General features: G+C 46.8%; 1 protein-coding gene across 1 annotated transcript in view; it reads right to left on the bottom strand.

The window, feature by feature from the left end:
• The window catches only part of RNF125 (ring finger protein 125), a 45,850-nt gene extending 31,422 nt beyond the window's left edge, over positions 1 to 14,428 (bottom strand). The window contains exon 1 of the mRNA XM_004606047.2: positions 13,854 to 14,428. Within this exon, the coding sequence (XP_004606104.1) occupies positions 13,854 to 14,017 (164 nt within the window). The 5' untranslated portion in view covers positions 14,018 to 14,428. The remainder of the gene's footprint in view (positions 1 to 13,853) is intronic.
• Between the last annotated feature and the right edge of the window lie 3,549 nt (positions 14,429 to 17,977).

Raw genomic sequence — 17,977 nt, 5'->3', positions numbered from 1 at the left:
GTCCTGCCAATTCCTTCCAGTGACAAGTGGAAACAGCACAAATAGAGGCTCACGATCTACCTGCATAAACCGAGGACTTGACACAGACTACATCTGTGTTGTCATATTGTAAATACTGTGCACGGTTTTATAGCTACAATTGAAAACTCTAAAGGAAATTCTTAGTAATATTCATGAAAAGTAACCTTTGAGGCATTCTTTGAGGCTGGCGCTGGCCATTTTATTTTTTTATTTTTTTGGATGACTCCAAGTCTTGAGAATCAAAATAGTGTCTGAATAAACATTTCTTCAAAAGGCACGAAAGGGGGGAGGGGAGGGAGAAACCTGCACCAGTCGAATCAACAAAGACACAGACGTGCAAGCTTATCCAACTCGTTTCCTTTTCCAAGACAGACCTTCCCCCTTCAAAGTATGCGGGGACAGCCGAGAGGGCTGTCCCCACCCTCAGCAAGGATGCCAGTACCACAGTTCTTCACAGCACTTATAGCACCCGGAACTCGAGGGCCTGGGGCCAGATCACTAGCAAATGTTAATACCTAAAGACGGAGCGTCAAAAATGGTTATTAAAGCACGAACTGGATCTTCTCTGGAGGGTGAGTTCTAAGCTAAGTCTGTGCTGAGATTCACCACAGGGTCTCCCTCTCTGTCCCACTACTGGCTCCTCCCATCAGGCGCCCACCTGGTCCCCCAGAACCCAAACTAGACATAGCTGCCCTGCAATGAGCACGGTGACAAGGCCGCTGCTGATCCCTGGTGCGGCAAGTGCAAACCTGTCTCCAGAATTCCACATGCCCGAGGTGTAAATGGTCCGGGAAGGGCAGACATCCCCTCTCGCACTCGGTGGGCCAGGCAAATGCTTCCATCACACACGGGGACACAAAGACCCCGTCCAGTCTGACCTCGGGAGAAAGCATCCTGGACTGCGGGTCTGGAGCCGAGCCCTGACTGTGCTCTGTCCCAACTGTGCTCCCGGGAGCAGGTCGACCGGCCCAGGGCTGTCCGCAGAGGCAAGCGGGGAGCGGGGGGTGCACTCCAAGGCGGGCCTGGCGCCTCCCTGTGCTCTGCTCCTGCCATACAGCTTCCTAAATGTGAGCCCTGCGTCCTGGACGAATGTCACCGGAGTCTCTGAAAAACAGGCTGGCGGGCTGAGCGGAAACCGGGGCGTCCCCCCAGGCTGGCTGCCCTGAGGCCGCCTCAGTGCAGGTCCTGCAGGTTAATGGTGCTCCCAGTGCTCAGCGGGTCCTGAGGCCCAGCGGCGGCATCGGCGGTGGGAGACACTTCCTGGAGCACGTAGACCAGCAGGTCCACGGCGGCGGCATAGAACGGGTGGAAGGTGGACGGCTGTGGGCTCAGGGCCAGCGGCAAGACTCCTTCCCCTGAGGAGTCATCCTGCGGTGATTGGACCTGCACACATGGCGCGCCGGCAGCTGTGGCGGGTCCCGGCAGGCTGCCACCAGGTTCCCGCAGAGCCACCCGCTCTGGTCAGCGTGGCAGGGAGTGGGACTGGCTTTGCCACCTCTGACTTTTCTCTGAGCAGACGCGGCAGCTCCTGTGTTGCTCCCAGGTCCTCTCTGCCTTGTTTTCTTGGCTAGTTGAATGGCTCGGGAATCAGTTCTTGCTGAGCCCCCACTGTCCAAATAGCAGCAGCCGTCCCCTGCACTGAGCCCCGGCTCTTTCTGGCGACTGGGCTTCTTTGCAGGGCTGGAGCACACAGTCCGGGCCAGGCCTCTGCTGTGCTCCTGCTGCCCGGCCGCACTACAACTCTCCCATGTCTGTGCCATGATACTACGTGTGACATGCTGTTATCCTGTTGCTCATCAATTTGTTCGAGTGGGCACCAGTAGCATCTCTCATTGAGAGACTTATTGTTACTGTTTTTGGCATATCCAGTACACACGGGTAGCTTGTCAGGCTCTGCCGTGCGGGCGCGATTACTATCGGTAGCTTGCTGGGCTCTCTGAGAGGGGTGGAGGAATCAAACACAGGTCAGCCACGTGAAAGGCGAACGCCCTACCGCTGTGCTATCGCTCCAGCCCACGTGTGGCATAAAACTCTCAAAAGGTCACTGGAGAGATGGTATCACACTCGTGAGACTATGTGCAAATCCAGCAAGTCAGCTAACTGTGTTTTGTTTTAGATTATGGGACCACACCTGGAGGTGACCAGGGCTTACTCCTGACTTGCTCAGGGATCACTCTCGGCAGTGCTTAGGGGATCATATGGGGTGCTGGGGATCAATCCTAGGTAGGCTGCTTTCAAGCGCCTTACTCACTGTACTATAGGTTCTGGTCCCTGCACTTACTATAATAAAAGTGATTACTAAATGGAGAAAACACATCAACTTACTGGCTGTGAGAACACCCACTCTGAAACTAACTTTGAAAACCCAAAGTAACCGGATGTGACTATTGCTTAAGTCTCACCTTCTGGGCTACAGAAGAAATAACCGTGTAGAACTGCTCGATTCAAAGGGATTTTGAAGGTATGGGCCAGAGCCACAGTACAGCACGCAGGGCGCTCACTTGGCTCGAAACTGATCTGGGTTTGATCCCGGGCACCGTATATAATCCCCCAAGCCCTGCCCGGAGTAATCCCTGAGCTCAGAGCCAGCAGTATGTTCGGTATCGCTGGCTATGACACGCACCCAACAAACCAAAAAGAGGTTGAATTTCAAATTCTCTCCTTTGGGCCAGAGAGACAGTCCAAGAGGTAAGGTGCCTAACATAAGTACATCCCAGACATGGTCTCAGAGCATCCTTGGGGTCACTCCTAAGCACAAAACCAGGAATAGCCCCTGAGCACCACTGCATGTGTTTCTGACACCCAAAACCCCCCAAAGGAAAATTTGGTGTTAATGTGACAGAAACCTCAGGCTAACATGTTACACCCAAAACCCCCCAAAGGAAAATTTGGTGTTAATGTGACAGAAACCTCAGGCTAACATGTTACACTATAATGATCACACACACACATACACACACACAGACACACACCCCAGACACACCCTCTTTTTTGTCTCTGCTAATGGATGACCTAAGCCTCTCATCTGTCTTCCTTTGATGTGTTTGTATAGTCAGGAAAGCACTTAAAGTCCATTTCTGGCACTCTTTCAGCTCCAAAACTAATCACATTTCATATTATATTCTGTGTTGATATTAAATTGAAGTCTCTAAGAAAAAAATTATTTTTGTAACCTAAAATCCTAGAGGAGTGCTTCTCTTTAGTCCCAAACAAGGCCCTTTACTTACTATCAATCAAGCAGATTATTATCTAAAGGTTGTGCTTCTCAAACTTGAAAGTGACTCTAAATGACCTGCTCATCTTTATAAGATGCAAATTCCAATTCAGTAGCTCCAATGTAAGGGCCCAAGGTTATACAATGCTGCTCATCAAAGGGGTCAGTACCGTGGTTCAAAACAGAATCTTGATGGGCATAACCCGCTACATAATTTAGATCCTCTCTGTTAGAGAAGGTGTAATTTTAATGGAACACTAGTGTTTAATTGTTTTATTACAATATAAAGTTGCTAAGTAAGCACAAACACCCGAGGAGGCAAAATTTTAGGTCAAAGTAATTACATCTTCCTTAAATTACTCAGTAATACAGATACAGAGAAGGAATCTTATATAAAGAATTGGAGCTCAAAACCTCTTCCAAGACACATACCTCTCTCTGTCTCCAACGAACCCGCAACACAACCACAGGTGGCTGGAACTCTAGAGTGGCTGTCCTCACTAGAGGGTGTTCCGCTTCGTATCCAAACTGCAGCTTACATCTATTCTTTAATTCTCTGAGTAGCTAACAGCCACCAAGGCGACAGCTTGGAAACATAGCCTTCCTTTACGTGAGTGATGGCTCTCCAGGGTCTGTGGAGCTTGCTAGGACAAGACTTCACTACTGCCTTTTACTCTGTCTGCTTGTGGGTCACACCCAGTGGCGTTCAGGGGCCACCCCGGGTTCTGCTCATTGGAAACCACAGTGCCAGGGTAGTAGCAGGGAGCAGAACCGGGCCTCCTGCATGCAAAGCATGTGCTCCAGTCTTTTGAGCAACATCCCCAAGGCCCATTCACTCATTCCATTTTAAGTGACACTCAAGGACAGTGGCGGGGGGGGACAGGGGGACCCACTGGAGCCTCCCACTTCTCCCCACTTCTCCTGCACTACTAGGTGGCCCCTATTTTTTAATAACCACAGGTCAAATATTATGTAAATGATAACTTGCAGTCAGATGGAAACTTCGCATGCTCCTACTCCTTAAATTCAACTAACTGCATCAGTATAATTTAACTCGTCACATGCTGCTCAATGGATGAACTTGTTCTACCCCCTGAGGACAGGTACCCCTCCCACTCCAACCCCCACTGTCAATTTCTGTTTCTCTCTTCTATGTTCAAGGGCATTGTTTCTATAATTGTCTATTCTTTTGTGCACAAATTCTCGTTCACTATTGGTTCACCTCTATTAGCATACTATATACACGTATGTATATAGTACATATATATGTGTGTGCGCGCACATACACACACACACACACACACACACACATATATGTATTTCTGCTTTTTGGGGGAGGGCCATACCCACCCAGAGATGCACAAGGGTTACTCCTGGCTCTGCACTCAGAAATTACTCCTAGAGTTGTTCAGGGGACCATATGGGATGCTGGGAATCAAACCCAGGTCGGCCACGTGCAAGGCAAATGCCCTACCCCCTGTGCTAATATTGTTCCAGTCCCTATATCATTATTTTTTAAAACTTTCTCTCCTTTTTATCACTTTTGGTCATATGCAGTGAAGCTCAAGGATCACTCCAGGCTTTGTGCTCAGGGATCATTCCTAGTGGAGCTTAGGGTAACACATTCAGTGCCAGGATTTGACTTCGAATTGGCTACAGGCAAGGCAAGCACCCTGCCCAACTGTATTGTCTCTCTAGCCCCTCTTAAAACTTTCTTGATCCCTTTTATCTCCTAATTTCATGAAAGGTTTTTTTTTTTAGTTTTTTTGGGGGGTGACACCCGGCAGACACACTCAGGAATTACTCCTGGCAGTGCTCGGGGGACCAAATGGGATGCTGGGAATCGAACCCAGGTTGGCCGCGTGCAAGGCAAACGCCCTACCCGCTGTGCTATCGCTCCAGCCCCATTTTTCTTTTTTTTAGTTTTTAATAAAGGGGTTTCTTATTGTTACTGTTTTTGTTTTGGGGGATAGGGGGTCACCTGACAGTGCTCGGGGCTTATTGCTGACACTATATACAGGAATCACTCCTGATGGGGTTTGGGGGTCAGACATGGTCACCCACAGCTCCAGCCTCCACAAAAGGGATTTCTATCCAACCTCTGTTGCATGCTTCTCAACTGACTAGAAATCTACTCCAAATTAGTCTTTGCAATCCACTGTTTCACTGAAACTATTCTTCTCAAGGGACCTTAAAGATGACAAATGGGACCATATTACCAAACCCAATGATCAATTCTCAGTTCTCATCTACTTGATTTTAAAGCAGCAATGGATTCAGTGGATTCCTCTTCCCTCCTGAAATACTCATTTGGCCTCCAGGACCTTCCTGATTTTCTTCCGACTCCCTTTGACTAAAACTTTTCAACTTTTTATGTTTCAGCTTCTAAATATTACTGAAAATATTGCTAGAGCTCTAAAAGCAGAGGTGCGAGCAATCTGTGGGCCTCAACTTCCCTAACTACACTTGCTCTTTAATAAATTCATCCAGTCCTAAGCCTATGACTTTTAATTTATCTGCCCAGAGCCAGAGCTTCCTCTCCAGTCCAGAGTCAACTAGTTATCCAACATTGCCACATGCTTGTCTCAACTTGATTTTGCAGTAAATGAACTTTTGAATTCACGCTGATCCTCATTCCACCCTTGCCGTACTTCCAGTCTTTACCTGGCCTTTTCTCAGGCCATGCCCATGGCGGTCATTCTCGATTCTTCACTTTTTTCCGTGCTTCACATTAAATACATCTTGTTAGCAACACCATCATCTATAATACCCTGCCTTTCTCACCACCTTCACTGTTCTCATTGTAATCTCGGACTTTTCTTACCAGGATTTTTACAGGTCTACTAACTTCTCTAACTCTGATCTTTTCTAATCAGATCATGCTACAAGCTCAGAGAAAAAACCAAAGTTCTTACAAATGCCCTGTATACCTTGTGCCCCTCACTTATTTTCTCCATCCTAGCTTCCTCACCTCTTCCTTCCTCTGGATAATGGGTGGGACACTATTTTTTTTTCTGCCAATGGACATTTGGATATTTCATGAGCCACATAGCACAGGCAACGGGGGACAGGAAGCCAACCAGAAGCATGTGTGTCCTGTCCTCTCCTGTACCAGGGCCAGGCTATATGATTTCATGGGCCTTATATGGCTCTTGGGTTGGGTACTCCCTGTCTCTAGAACAAACATAAAGTGAGGCCCTGTTTATTAACGGTGTTTGCTAATTAAGTAAGAAAATTAAAAGATATATTTAGAAACTGAAAAGAAAAGCAAACAGAAGACCCAAAGTGAAGTCATTATGTCAAGCCCGCTCCATCCCAAGATTCACTATCCAGTATGGAGCCCTGGGTTCAATGCCTCCACAACAAAATAATGAAATCTTCATGCTGGGTTGGGATAGGGGAGTAGAATAGTGTAAAGGCACTGGGTACAAGGGTACAAGCACTGGCATCACTGGGAGAGCCCAAAAGCATTGAGCTGAGCTGAGCTGGGAATATCCACCCAGCCCCACGAGGTGTGGCCTCCAAACAAACACAAAATCTAAAAGCAGTCGAATTATTTTGGAGGTGGTGACGGTGTTGGTGGAATAAATCCAACCACTCACTATTTACAATAGCAAGTAATCTGCGCCACAAGCCCCCACCCAACTTCCGGCCTTACCTCCAAGCGAGAGCAGCCTTGTCTGAAGAACCTTTGCTATTTCTCACTGTAAAAACCTTTTGTTCTGTGAAACCTCTTCTAGCATCTTGCTTTTGTTAGTTTTGGGGGCCACATGGGCTGTGCTCAGGGCTTTCTCCTGGCTTTGTGCTCCGGGATCACTCCGGGGTAGTCTATGGGGCGCTGCGAATTGAACCAGCGTCAGCCACACGCTAGACAGGCAAGCTATCCTCCTGCTGTACTGTTCTCTTGGTCCCCTCTTCTACCATCTGTCCAGCTGCTAGCTCGAATATTGGCCAGCTCATGACCCGTTTAATAAAATCAACTAATTCTGGGCAGAGAACTTGAAGGCGTACAAGTGCGCTTTACCTGAAAGAGTAATTTCATGACCAATGAAGGACTTTGATTTTATTGTTGGCATTTTACTTTATTTTGTTTACTTTATTATGTACTTTATTTTGTTTCTGGGGGGAGCCACACGCAGCTGTGCTCGGGCCTTACTCCTGGCTCTGTTCTCAGGGATCACTCCTGGTGGCCTCAGGGATCCTGTGGGGTTCTGGGGACAGAATCCGGGTTGGCTGTGCGCAAGGCAAACACCTTACATGCTGTAGTATTACTCCAGCCCATTTTTGGTATTTTAACATTTATCTTTTCTATACTTTTTATTCATATTAGAAAAGCATTGGTCTGTGATAGACCGGGATAAAACAAAACAAGGACAAAACAAGGACAAAGCCAAAACAAAACAAGGACTCTATTTGAGGCCAGTTAGAGGCCTAATCCTGGCGCCATAGGGATCCTGCTGTCACCCAGTTGGGGTAGGCTGAGAGCATGGGCGTAATGTGGCCCAAAAGCCAAACAATGAAAACCAAAAATATCATAAAAATCACCAGGAAACTCCCTTAAGAACTACTAATTTGGAAACTTAGCCCTATACTAAGTTCCTCCCTGGCAGAGCTGTTTCTCTTTCTTTCCCTTCTAGAAACCTACTTCCAAAATCCAAAAAGTACTAACTTGGTTGATAGTTGCTTTTTTTTTTTTTCTTCTTTTGCTTTTGGGTCACACTCAAAAATGCACAGGGTTTACTCCTGGCTTTGCACTCAGGAATTACTCCTGGTGGTGCTCAGGGAACCATATGGGATGCTAGGAATCGAACCCGGGTCGGCCGCGTGGAAGGCAAATGCCCTACCTACTGTGCTATTGCTCCAGCCCCTAGGTGCTTATTTTTAACAACTAGTGCAATCTTTTTGTCCATTTACCTGAAAGCACTTAGAAAATGCTCAACAATTTCATTCTTAAAAAATCATACAAAAAAGGAGGCTGGAGAGAGAGTACAGGGTAGAGCTGCACGCAGCCCAGCTAGTTTTGATCCCCATTGCCTCACAGGGTCCCCCAGCACTGCCAGGAGTGATCCCTGCATGCAGAGTCAGGAGTAAGCCCTGAGCATGGCCAAGTGTGTCCTTAAACAAAAAGGAAACAACAAAAAAATTTTTTTTAATTAAAAACCAAAAATCAGACAAATCATGTGGCTTAGTGAAGTTTAATCCAACTTAATTCAGTGGCTTCTAGCGCCCTATAATATGATACTTGCAGCTTTGTTACTACTTATGACACAGGCCTATTAACCGCTTCACTTTTTTTTTTCTTTTCTTTTTGGGACACACCCGGCGATGCACAGGGGTTACTCTTGGCTATGCACTCAGGAATTACCCCTGGTGGTGCTCAGGGGACCATATGGGATGCTGGGAATCGAACCTGGGTCGGCCACATGCAAGGCAAATGCCCTACCCGATGTGCTATTGCTCTAGCCCCTTCACATTTTTTTAAAGAAAACTCTCTTAGCTTCACATCTAAAGGACTCTCCCAGGGACTTTGGGGTATTTCCATTAAGATATCTCCCTAATTCCACATTACACCTGTGAAAATGGCTTGCATCAAGAAGGCCAGAAGCAAGAGTTGGTGGGGTGTGTTGAAACAGGAACTCTCATTTATTACTGGTGCAGACTGGTCCAGCCTCTATGGAAAACTGATTGGAGAATTCTCAGCATGTTAAAAACAGACTTACAGTATAAACCAGTAATTCTGCTCCTAAGTATCTTCCCAAGAACACAAAAATTGCTAATTTGAAAGGCTATATGCATACCTATGTTTATTGCAGCTATTAACAGCAGCCAAGATCTGAAAACAGTGTAAGTGCCTCAAGACAGATGCATAGATAAGGAAAATGTGTCCTATACTCATAGTAGAATACCATTCAACTATGAGAAAAAAACCCAATGAAACCATGTCTTTGCACCAACATAATGGAACTGAAGAGGGTCATGCTAAGTTAAATAAGTCAGAAGGAGAAAGACAGTTATTCCATGCTCACTCTTACATGCAATACGAAGAAGCAAAGCAGGGAAATAGACAAAACCAACGAACACAAGCCTGGGGACTGACTGAGACCACAGAACTGAGGACACCAAAGAGAAGGAAGAAGGGCAGGGTTCCAGCAGACTACAGTGGAGGTAGAGCGTGTGGTGTGGCATTTGTGTAGTAATATATACTATGAAGAGATGTGAAACTGTAACCCTAAAACATGTAACCCTAAAGCATGTAAATTGTGAGTTCATTAAAAAAAAAAAAATCTCTATCAGATGGGTGTCAACTAAACAGGCCCAAACATGATTGATCAGGGAGCTCTCTAGCAAATACTTAAGAGAGAGAGAGAGAGAGAGAGAGAGAGAGAGAGAGAGAGAGAGAGAGAGAGAGAGAAAGAGAGAGAGTGTGTGAGTGTGTGTGTGTGTGTGTGTGTGTGTGTGTAAGGGAGTCTCTAGCAAACCGAGAGAGAGAGAGAGAGAGAGAGAGAGAGAGAGAGTGTAAGGGAGCTCTCTAGCAAACCAAGAGAGAGAGAGAGAGAGTCACTATCACATTCTACCAACCAGGCTGGGCAGCTTAATGCTAAGGTCCCGGAACACAGTACTTCTTAAGCTCTGTGGTTCAGTGGCCCACCAGGAACACTTCAGAAAATGGTGCACAGAGAACATCCGGAGCAATACCCAGTGATCCTGGGGGAACAAGGTATTGAGGTTTGAAAACACATACTCCTAACTCTGAGTTATCTCGCACTCCCTAGTTCTTTCACCTATTTTTAAATTAAAAAAAAAAAATGTTGCCAAGCCAACATAGAACCCAAGGCCTCACCAACTTGAGATACGTCCTCTATAGCTAAATCACATCCACGGTTCTGAGTATTTATTTTAATGTAAATTCTTGGGGCCACAGAAAGAGTGGATAAAGTACTTGCTTTGACATGGCCTACCCAGATTTGATCCCTGTACCACATATGGTGGGTCCCTGAGCACTCTACCAGAAGTGCATCAGAAATGTGCATCGGGAGAAAGTCCTAAGTACAGGCAGGTATAGGAAAAAGGAGGGGGGGGGAGAAGGGCCAGAGAAATAGTAAAGCATGTAGGGCGTTTGCCTTGCATGCATATGGGCCGACCTGGGCTCAATTTATATATGGTTCTCCAAGCACAGCCAAGAGTAATTCCTAAGTGGAGAGCCAGATGTAACCCCGGAGTACCCCTGGATGTGGCCCAAACCACCCTCCTCCCCCACCACCACCACAACACACAGAAAAAAAAAAAAAGCGAAGTTAGTTCCTTCCATTTTCAATCATAGAGCTTCTACATATCTACTCCAGAAGATGTCAGGGAGAGAAGTCATTGACCTCAGATTTGTCTATACATCTGACACAGGGGTGAAGAAAGTAAGTTTTAATAAAGTGCTAAACATGCAAATTCTTAACCTAAAGTTAACCAAACAAAACAAAACAATTCATCTCAAAGCAAGGCTATCTGTCACTCATCTCAAAGCAAGGCTATATGTCCTCTTGTGTGGCCTGGTGTGAAACGGCCGCATGGCAGCCTTTCCTCTCAGGAAGTGTGTGCGGCTGGCTGCTTGTACGGGTTGTCTCTCTCAAGGGACATTCATGCCTGACCTCACAGTGGCCTTGCAACTCCCAACGTTAGGTTCCACAGAGGGCACTGCTACCAGAGTCCACACTGGTGAGGTCATGATATCCATCCACACCAAGAAAAGGGGCATGTGAGTGAGACCCTAAGGAAGCCCAGGACAGGGTCTCTGCTGCTTTAAGATCAAAATCTCCAAGATGTGGGTGGAGCTTTACCAAGTTTAATGTAGATGCGCTGAAGACAGGATGGCTGAGAAATTGCTAATCAAGAAAAATGATGGGGTCAAATACATCCATAACTACAGCCTCTGGACAAACGGCAGCTCGACCCCTGCTTAGTCATGCTACTTCCAGTCCATAACCAAAAGCACAGTGAAGGCAATCTGGGACATTGTAGTAACATCATAGATCAATCTTTTGAGGCCCAGTTTTATTATAAGACACATCTAGAGATAAGAAATAGTACCTGTTCGGGGCTGGAGCGATAGCACAGTGGGTAGGGCATTTGCCTTGAACATGGCTGACCCGGGTTCAATTCCCAGCATCCCACATGGTCCCCTGAGCACCGCCAGGAGTAATTCCTGAGTGCAAAGCTAGGAGTGACCCCTGTGCATCGCCGGGTGTGACCCAAAAAGAAAAAAAAAAGTATCTGTTCATGAGTCTTTGTTTTGTTGAATTACTTTGAACAAAAATAGAAGCTATGTTTGAGCCATTTTTATGGGTTACTATTACATTTAAATACATTCAAAACTCCATTCTTCACCCTATTTAAATGAAGAAACTGAGATTCAAGAGATTAAGTAAGGTTGGGTCACACATTTGGCTAGTGGCAGAGTTAATGATCAAATCTTGCCCTATCAAGCCCACTGTTTTTTACTTTATGCAATTTATATAAAGTGGCATATACAAGGTATTGTTGCCATCATTACAAGCATTTAACAGGAAATAGGTTTATGAACTTATTAACATAAAGTCTAGTCTAACAAATCCGGAATTAGTCTCAATATGGAATAATATCAGAGGTTTCATTTGTATTTCTTCATTTTCCAATTGATGTTCAATGGAAAAGAATAATTCATTTAGGAAGCACACGTGGAGTTAACAGCACTCCTCACCTCCAGTGCAGAAAGGACTCTAGTTAATATTTATAAAGTGGAAGGGACCCAAGTAAATTTGCCAAAAGGAGGAATATGGAAATTCTGCCCACAATCAGAACAATGGACACAGATTTGTCAAAACAAAGAACAGTAAAACGAGGGAAGGCAATTTGTCCTGCCCTTGTCCTGTTACTTCATGACAATTTTTCCAGTTGCTGGTTTCCTATTCATTCTAACAAAGAAAAAGATTAAACAGAAGATTTAACATTTGCAAAGTTATATTGTCCTTTAGCAGAAGCCCAAACAGTGAGTTGTGGCATACTAAATTCAAACCAGAGGAAACAATTTCTGACAGCGAAACTGCCCACTTCAGTTCTACAAAAACAATCTTCAAGTCTTGAAACCCACTGTGCCTCCTAGGTTCAACGTTAAAGTTTAATGTTAATATGGACTAAATTTAAGTGTGACTATAAGGTCATTACTCCCCTGAACCAATCAATACATTTCCTAGTTACACAACAGTACTTTGGCATTCATACCGGCCTTGGTTGGATATTATGTCAATGAGTTGCAGCTGGTCAGTTGTGCCACACACCATCAGGAATCATCAGAGAGAAGGTAAATTAGCCCTGAGTTTAAAGTACAACACCGAAAAGGACAGACCTGAAAATACAGCCACCAAATAATACCCTGGATACTCAACATTGTATGGGCTGTGGACGTGTCTCCTTGACTTTTTTGATGGGTTTTCAGTGGTAAAAAACTTCTCCTTTACTAGACTATAGGTGTCTGGAACACTTAAGCCCTTTCCCAAAACAGTGTGCATCACTTGCATTTCAAATATGGTACATTTTCCTGGAAAGGCATGAGCACTTACTAGCCATTGTGGTTTTTGCCTGGCACTGCATCAAACTAGTCAGCCTTCCAAAGAAGGCATTAAGTGGGCTTCCGTTCTAGCTCGATCCAACTCCCCCACAGGCTCCCCCACTACATACTCAGCCCCCCTTCCCGTACATCCGTAACAAGAAAGCTCTGAGTAACCGGGCAACTCAAATAAATGCACAGATCCAACTCCTCGCTACGAAGTTACCTAAACACACGCGATGGGCCTGACGATTTTGAGAATTTGTTCTTTACAATTCTTGCAGACTACCAACATTTCGTGCCAGCAGCGAGTTTTCCCGTAACGGTGCATCTTTTTAAAGACAGGTATTTTTATTTCGACTCTAGACTTGTGGGGGGCGGTGCAGTGAAGCAGGTAGTTTGCAATCTCCTGTTACTTTGTGGCTGGGTCTTAAAGAGCAACATCCTCCTCGCTCGGGGCTAAGGTTCAAGCCCCAGACCCCACCCACGCTAACGACTACAGAGAAGCACTTGGGTCTTGTAGGGTGGCCTTGGAGGGGTCCGAGTGTCTCTGAGCAGGGCCTGGGAAGCGGGGGCGGGGGAATCGTCACAGATTCCTGTTTTGCTCTCGCTCGGGCGGGTGCTCTGCAACACGTGCGCAGAGCCTGCAAAACAAAACCCACCCGGCCTCGGGGCTGCAGAGAGGGACCCCGCGGCCACCCGGGGTTCAGCTGCAGCTGCTGGCGAGGGGGCAGCCCCGCTGCCTTGGTGCCCAGGAGGGCTCTGCTTTGGCTTCAGGGCACCCGCCCCGTGGCAGGCGAGCCCGGGGTCTCGGCGGCTTCCACTCTCCGAGGCTCAGCTCTCCCTAGGGGTCCACCCCCAAGGGGTCCAGGCATCTGCAGCAGCCTCCTTCCTGCTCTGTCATTTTGAGACGCCCCCCCACGACCCCCATCCCGGCCCGAACCCCTCCACCCGCCGCCCCACGACACACACCCCGGGGCTTTCCCAGCCTCGACCGCTGCCGCGGGGTGGGCGCGCAAACCGAGCTCCCCGGGGGGCACTTACACGTGGCCACAGCGAGTCCGGACCGGCTGGTGTAACACCTCTAGGCACACGGAGCAATCGAAGGACGTGACGGGCAGCTCGGGGGCCCTCCTGCGCTCCAGGGCCCGCGGGGTGGCCGCGGCGGGCGCGGATTTGCCGCCCTCGCTGCTCAGCACGGAGCCCATCGCGGCGCCTCCCGCCCAGACGGCTGCCAAGAGCCCAGCGCCCGCTGCCGGGTTGTTTTGTTGTCCTGCGGTGGAGGAAGGAAGTCCCGGCCCAGCTGTGATCGCCGCCTCCCAGCGCGCCCCGCTCGCGCGGCCCCCGAGCAGCCTCCACCCGGGCGCCCGGCCTCCGGGTCCCCGCCGGCCAGCGCCCCGCCGCGCCGCTGGAATTAGCTTTGGGACCGCCGGGGTGGAGGCTGGCGGGGAGGGGGCGGCAGCCGCACAGCGCACGCCGCGACGTCTCGAGGTCCGGGGAGGATTGAAACCCGAAACCTCAGCTGCAGGGGAGGACGACCTGCGCGAGCAGGGAACCTTCCAGGCCCGCGCACGCCTGCCACCTCTTACCCAACTGTTAGCAAGTGAAGGAAAGTGGGAGCTGGGTCATGCTTTCTGGCAGCCCGAGAACGCCCGCTGTGAAGGTGGTTCGATCTGCCCTGCGCTGTTGCAACCACCAGACCGTCGAGGAGGGCTTATCGCCTACGCTGGTGCCAATCAGTCCGGGGGATCCGCTATAGCCAGAGCTCCACTGATAACGGAGGCAAGCAGCAGGGGTGGAAGGGAAAGGGTTCTGGAGATCCGAATTCGGCTCTCAGGTCCAGGACAGAGATGCTAGGAATGAGGGTCCTTAGTTTCCTCTGCTCAGGCGCTCGCATTTTCCTTTAATAATGCATGCATTTAATAAAACTTATTTGGTGTCTCTGCGTGCCTTGGGAACCGTATCCTTTCTGAGGATGAGGACATAGTTCCCACAAGCTGACGAATCTTAGTCCACAGAACTAAGAATTTTTTTAAATTTTGAGATAGCTATACACTCACATGTATAACTTATTAGAAATGACACAGTAGTGCGTAAGACACGTACAATAGTAACTAAGGCAATATTAATACTCCCATCAACTTCACCCAGTCCCCTCCACCTTCACTTTTAATGAGGATATACTATAAAAATGAGAAAATAAATGATTGCGATCGTTTGGGATGATAAGAGCCATTAAGAGGAAAAGAAAGCAGAGTTGGAAGAAGATAATAAGGTCAGAGAAGATATTTTGGATGAGATGACATTTGAGCAGAGTCATAAATAATGAAAAAGACGGAACCATTCAAAGATTGAAGAAAAGCTTGCTAAGCACTGGGAACAGCAAGAGAAGCCAGAACAAAGAGCAAAGGGAGGCTGGATGGAGTGCCAGGGTGCAGAAGGGGTGGGGTGAGCAGAGCTAGGACATGGCACCCTGTAAAGCCTTACCTACACACAGGTCAGTACCAAGAGTGTGACTTTTATTCCATGTGCCATGATTGGTTTACTCTGACGGCTGTGCCGCTTCAAGAGATAGGAACAATACAGGAGAGGAGGCAGATAGCCCAGTCAGGAAGCTACTGAATCAGTCCAAATTAGGATCTAATAATGTGGCCCAAACCTGGGACTTAATCTGGGTAGACAGAAGGTGAGAAATAGAGAGATCTGAGGTACATTTAGAAGAAATATCTAAAAGACTTCCTGATAAAAATGAACATAGGAGTAAAGGTTTTTTGGTTTTTGGGGTTTTTTTGTGCAATTTTCAAAAGAAAATTAAAATTTTATCTTAATCCCACCCTATCCCTTTGCACCTATCCCATATCCTCTTTAAGGGCAAATTCCTCAAACTAATCCTCTACGTTTAATGTTTCCATTTCTCTTTTGGAGGGTGGGGGATAAAAGGAGAGTTGGGGAACACACCCTGTGGTGCTCAGGATGATTCCTTGCTCTGTGCTCAGGGGTCGCTCCTGGCAGTGCTTGGGAGATCATATTCGGTACCTGGAATCAATCAGGTTGCAAGCTCAGCTATGTGCAAGTCAAGTGCCTTAATCCCTGTACTATCTCACCAGTCCCTTATGACCCCATTTCTTTTACAGTCCTTCTGTATCTAGCTTTCTCTGGGTTCTAAATGGAATAGTCTCCATTTGTCCAGAAATTGCTTCATCAATGTCACACATGGCCTTTAAATAGAGAAACCCGAGGCTTGACCTATTAGCTCTATTTGTCAGTGTTGGCAACACTCTCTTTGCACAAACTCTCTTTGGTTTCCTTTCTTTGTTTCTAGCTGTTCTTTCTCCATCTCTCCAGTTGCTTTTCCTTCTCCATTTGAAAGGCAAAGTGCTAGAGATGGTAGGATTTTGTCTTCGGGCATTTTCCTTCCCCTTCCTTACTAAAAAACCCTTTAAAATCGCATAGGGTCAATATTGTATAGTGGTAGAACACATGAAGCCCTGAGTTTGATTCCTGGTAGGTGTAAAACTGAACACACCAATGATGTCTTTAACTCAACTCTAGACCATTCAAATGTCCATCTGCTTCCTTGACATACCATCTGCTTGCCTCAGGCACCTTCAGTTCAGGATGTCCCATAATGAACTCATTATAGTAACTGCCCACTGGTTCCACCTCCAGTTGTTGATACTTCTCTAGTAAATTACCCTACAATCTACCCGACAGCTTAGTCTGGACACCTGTGAACTACCTTAGATTTCTTCCTCTTCTTCATTCACACGGAATTAATCACAATCACAAGCACAATTCTGCCTCCAGTATGTCTCAGAAGTTCTCAATCTTTTAAAAATGTTTTCTATGTCCATGGCCAATGGCTATTTAAAGTCACTGTATTCCCTTCTATGGAATTATGGAAACGTTTCTGGGAAAATAAATGGCAAGAGTTCTGCAGAAATACGTGTAGAATACATGCAGCAATTATGGTTCATAACCAAAGGAAGTGAATGCCCACAGACCAGGTGGCATGAGGACATGCTATGGGGAAACTCCCTAGACGCCATGCGGGGTACACACACCCTTCTCACAGCTGTTACTGTCAGCAGGTTAGGTAAGATGATGGATAGATAAAGTCACTCTATGTTCTTTTAAAACAGGGGTAATGAACCTTTTTTGGCCAGTGGCCATTTGAATGTTTATAGCATCATTTGCAGGCCTTACCATATAGGCAGACAGGTGTGAGCAGCCTGAGAGAAGCACATGTGTCTGTGTCTATCCGGCCACATGATTTCCTCAGCCTTCGATGACTACAGCTGGACACTCTCCACATTTTCTTTAAAATTAGTAACAGATGTTGTGGACCAATGCATACAAGGACTAAGTTTATTAATTATAATACTTCAATAGGGATTATTGAAACTATATGATTTCTTCAACTTCAAAAGCCATTGAATACCAAAATAATGTCATCACTGGCAATGACAGTTTATTGATAGCACAACACACAGGAGTATATTATAAGAAATCATACAAAGATTATTTACATCCATGATTATTTCTCTAAGGTACTGGATGACTGGTTCTAGGGCATTCAGAATATGCCACCATTGTTTTGCGTGTTCTATATAGTCTGAGTGTATTGTACTGGCTAATTTTCTTCCCCTGTTGATCTTTTTATTGATGTGGCTTCCCTTCCAAAACAGAAAAGTTACTACATAAATGCCAGTATGGTGCTGGAGAAATAGCATAAAGGGCTGGAGTTCACGCCTGCTGTGACCTGGGGTTGAGTGTCCAGCAGCACATGACCCTCTGAGAAACTTGTTGGTGGCCCTGGTGACATCTAGCATGGGGGGGGGGCAGGAGATAATATGAGCACCGTATGTCTCCTGAGCACCACTGGGGTGACCCCCCAATTATAAGGTAATGATATAGAGCGAAAACTTTGTGATCAGAAATATACTAATACAGTCTGTCAATTGTTTTGTTGTCTTTTGTGGGGGCCACACCTAGTGGTGATGAGGGCTTACTCTGGCTGTGAGCTCAGAGATCACTCCTGGCGGGCTCAGGGGACCATAAGGATGCCAGGGACTGAACCAAGTTTGGGCGCATTCAAGGCAAATGCCTTCTCTGCTGTAATATTTCTCTGGTCTCCTAGTCTGTCAGCTTTGAAACTATTAATATTT

The sequence above is a fragment of the Sorex araneus genome, chromosome 2 (genome assembly GCF_027595985.1).
Source record: "Sorex araneus isolate mSorAra2 chromosome 2, mSorAra2.pri, whole genome shotgun sequence".
Classification (NCBI taxonomy): domain Eukaryota; kingdom Metazoa; phylum Chordata; class Mammalia; order Eulipotyphla; family Soricidae; genus Sorex; species Sorex araneus.
Note: the sequence above shows the minus strand (reverse complement) of the source record. Positions and strands in the feature narration are given on the sequence as shown.